Source organism: Chenopodium quinoa, unplaced genomic scaffold, assembly GCF_001683475.1.
Source record: "Chenopodium quinoa cultivar QQ74 unplaced genomic scaffold, ASM168347v1, whole genome shotgun sequence".
Taxonomy (NCBI): Eukaryota; Viridiplantae; Streptophyta; class Magnoliopsida; order Caryophyllales; family Amaranthaceae; genus Chenopodium; species Chenopodium quinoa.
This window is the reverse complement of record NW_018742951.1, coordinates 4,557,998-4,560,257: the sequence shown is the minus strand read 5'-3', so window position 1 is coordinate 4,560,257 and position 2,260 is coordinate 4,557,998. Positions and strand designations below refer to the sequence as shown.

The window sequence follows — 2,260 nt, the reverse complement described above, 5'->3', positions numbered from 1 at the left end:
AAACCTCCACTCAACAACTCTAAGTCTCTCAAACTCCTGCTTTTCTCGCATGTTTTTATAAAGTTAAATCCAATTTACAACCGCCTTTCTTTCTTCAGTCCTCATTAAAATTGGTCATATTTTTCAACATTCTTAGCTTCTCATTTTAATTCCAAACTCTTTTTCTTTCTCTTTTTTCTTTCTGCATATAAATTGGATTGGAATTGTTTGAAAAACTAGAAACAAATTAAAAGATGGATTGTAAATTGGAGCTTCGTCTCTCATCTTCTTCTACTACATGCTCCACGTATGTATCTTATCTTTATCCTTGTTTAATTTTTTTTTTTTTTTTAATTTCTATTAACATATATGGATGTGTTTAATTTATGTACTGTAATTGTGATTTATCTTAACAGAGGATCTAATGTAGATGATTCAAAGCGCGAACAATTGACAATATTCTATAATGGAACAATCTGCGTTTGTGATGTTACTGAAGCTCAGGTATTTTTTTTTATATATTTATCTATTTTTGATATACCCAGAAACGAGCATGCTCTGATGAAGGAATGAGTTAAAAGTTATAATTATTTTTAGAATGATGCAACTAAATTTGTGTTTAATATATTGTTCAGGCAAGAGGTATAATAAATCGAGCAAGTAGAAAAATGGGAGAAGGAACGTGTATATCTCCGGCAACAGGCGGAGCAGACCAAATCTCACCAAAGTTACAATATGAGCAATTATGTAGTCAAACACAAAATGGTCTTTCTATGAAGAAATCTTTGCGACAATTTCTTGAAAAGCGAAGGCATAGGATCAAAGCTACATCTCCATACTATCTAAAGCAGACATATTAAGCATACTATTAGAGTATTAGGATTTAGAAGATTAGAGAAGAATGTATCTGCTAGCTGATTTTTTTGTTGTTCATTTAACTTTCTTTCAGAGGATGATATTTATATTCTTTGTAAAGTTTTGGAATTCATTTTATGTAGAGTTTTCCTCGCTTGATCGAGTATGAAGATGTGATGATGTGCGACTTTTTCAGCAATTCTTTTTGCTAACTATCAGTTGATAGTAGTTCATTTCTATCTTAATCCTACTACATGTTTAAAGTCATTATCCTGCAAGGCTACGACTCACAGCAGCCAAAAATGGACAATATCATTGCTCAAATTATGAATAATAGAAGGATTGTTCTGTACTAATATAACAATTGTCTACTTGTTGGGGAGCTCAATGGTCTTGGAAATTGACGGTTTATATTTGGAGTAATTATGATAAAATACATAAAGATGCCTTCGGAAAATTTCCTAAATGCACCAGCTGGAAGAAAACTGAAGTGAATCAAACAAAAAAAAAAAAAGAAAAAAATCATAATTACTCTGTAACAGCAAATATTCAAAAGGTAAACCAATGCAATAAATTTAAAGAAAGGGAGCATGAGGCTCTAGTCTTTCCTTCTGTATTCAAATGATATAATTACATTTAAATACATCCTAAAATGAGGCAGGGAAGTAGAATAGACGCATCAAATAATTTTTACTTCTGATTCCTGCAATATTTGTACAGAAAGAAGCTTGACATGCATTCGATCCCAACTTTTTGTGTGTTTTTACTTCAAACATACATCGATTCCAACTTTTTGTGTGTTTTGTTGGGTTTGAGAAGTGTGGAGAACGGTTCAAGAAGGCTAAGGGGGTGCATAGCTTAGGATTTTAAGCTATGGGCTATTGCTTGGTGTTAAGCAATGGTGAATGGCAAAGGGCTGACTTCAAATGGCCATATATCAAGATCTAGAAGTTTTATTGAGATGATTCAAGTTTGAGGTGATAGCTCGTCTCAAGAGCTTTCCAACGACTGGTCATAAGCTCGATTTGGTCAAGAGTCGAGGGAGTTAGATGTCCGCGCAGTGCGGGAGTTCGACCGAACTGTTGAAAAGTTTGGTCGAACCTAGTTTTGAGGCAGACTCTGCAGCTCTTTGATCTCTAGAGGAGGTTCGGTCGAATCAAGGAAGAAGTGTGACCGAACCCTGGGTAGGTTCGGTCGAACCAGCAACCCCTGTTTCAGCGACACGATTTCTTTTATTTCGCTCGGGATGTAATCTTAGCTGTTGATCTTCTTGCACTATATATACTCTTGTTTTGTTATTGTAGAGAGAAAGATGATGAAGGGAAAGATGTAGAGAGAGAGAGTCTCAATGTAAACCTAAACACTTAGGGATTGAATTTTTGGTGTTAATTTTCAATTTTGGTGTTGTGGGTGTTCAAAATTTGAG

At 34.5% G+C, this 2,260-nt stretch overlaps 1 protein-coding gene across 1 annotated transcript; it reads left to right on the top strand.

Moving 5' to 3' along the window:
- On the top strand, positions 1-1,033 carry LOC110728439 (protein TIFY 5A-like). The gene is made up of 3 exons (XM_021908086.1): positions 1-286; positions 396-483; positions 615-1,033. The coding sequence occupies exons 1-3, from the start codon at positions 234-236 to the stop codon at positions 837-839; spliced, it is 366 nt and encodes a 121-aa protein (XP_021763778.1). The 5' UTR covers positions 1-233; the 3' UTR covers positions 840-1,033.
- The last annotated feature ends 1,227 nt before the right edge of the window (positions 1,034-2,260 follow it).

What these genes read in the sequence shown, in the direction of transcription:
- LOC110728439 (XM_021908086.1), top strand. Translation starts at nt 234, where the DNA reads ATGGATTGTAAATTGGAGCTTCGTCTCTCATCTTCTTCTACTACATGC. An exon ending in TCTTCTACTACATGCTCCAC is followed by an intron (nt 287 to 395) that starts GTATGTATCTTA and finishes TTATCTTAACAG; the next exon opens with AGGATCTAATGTAGATGATT. An exon ending in GTGATGTTACTGAAGCTCAG is followed by an intron (nt 484 to 614) that starts GTATTTTTTTTT and finishes TATATTGTTCAG; the next exon opens with GCAAGAGGTATAATAAATCG.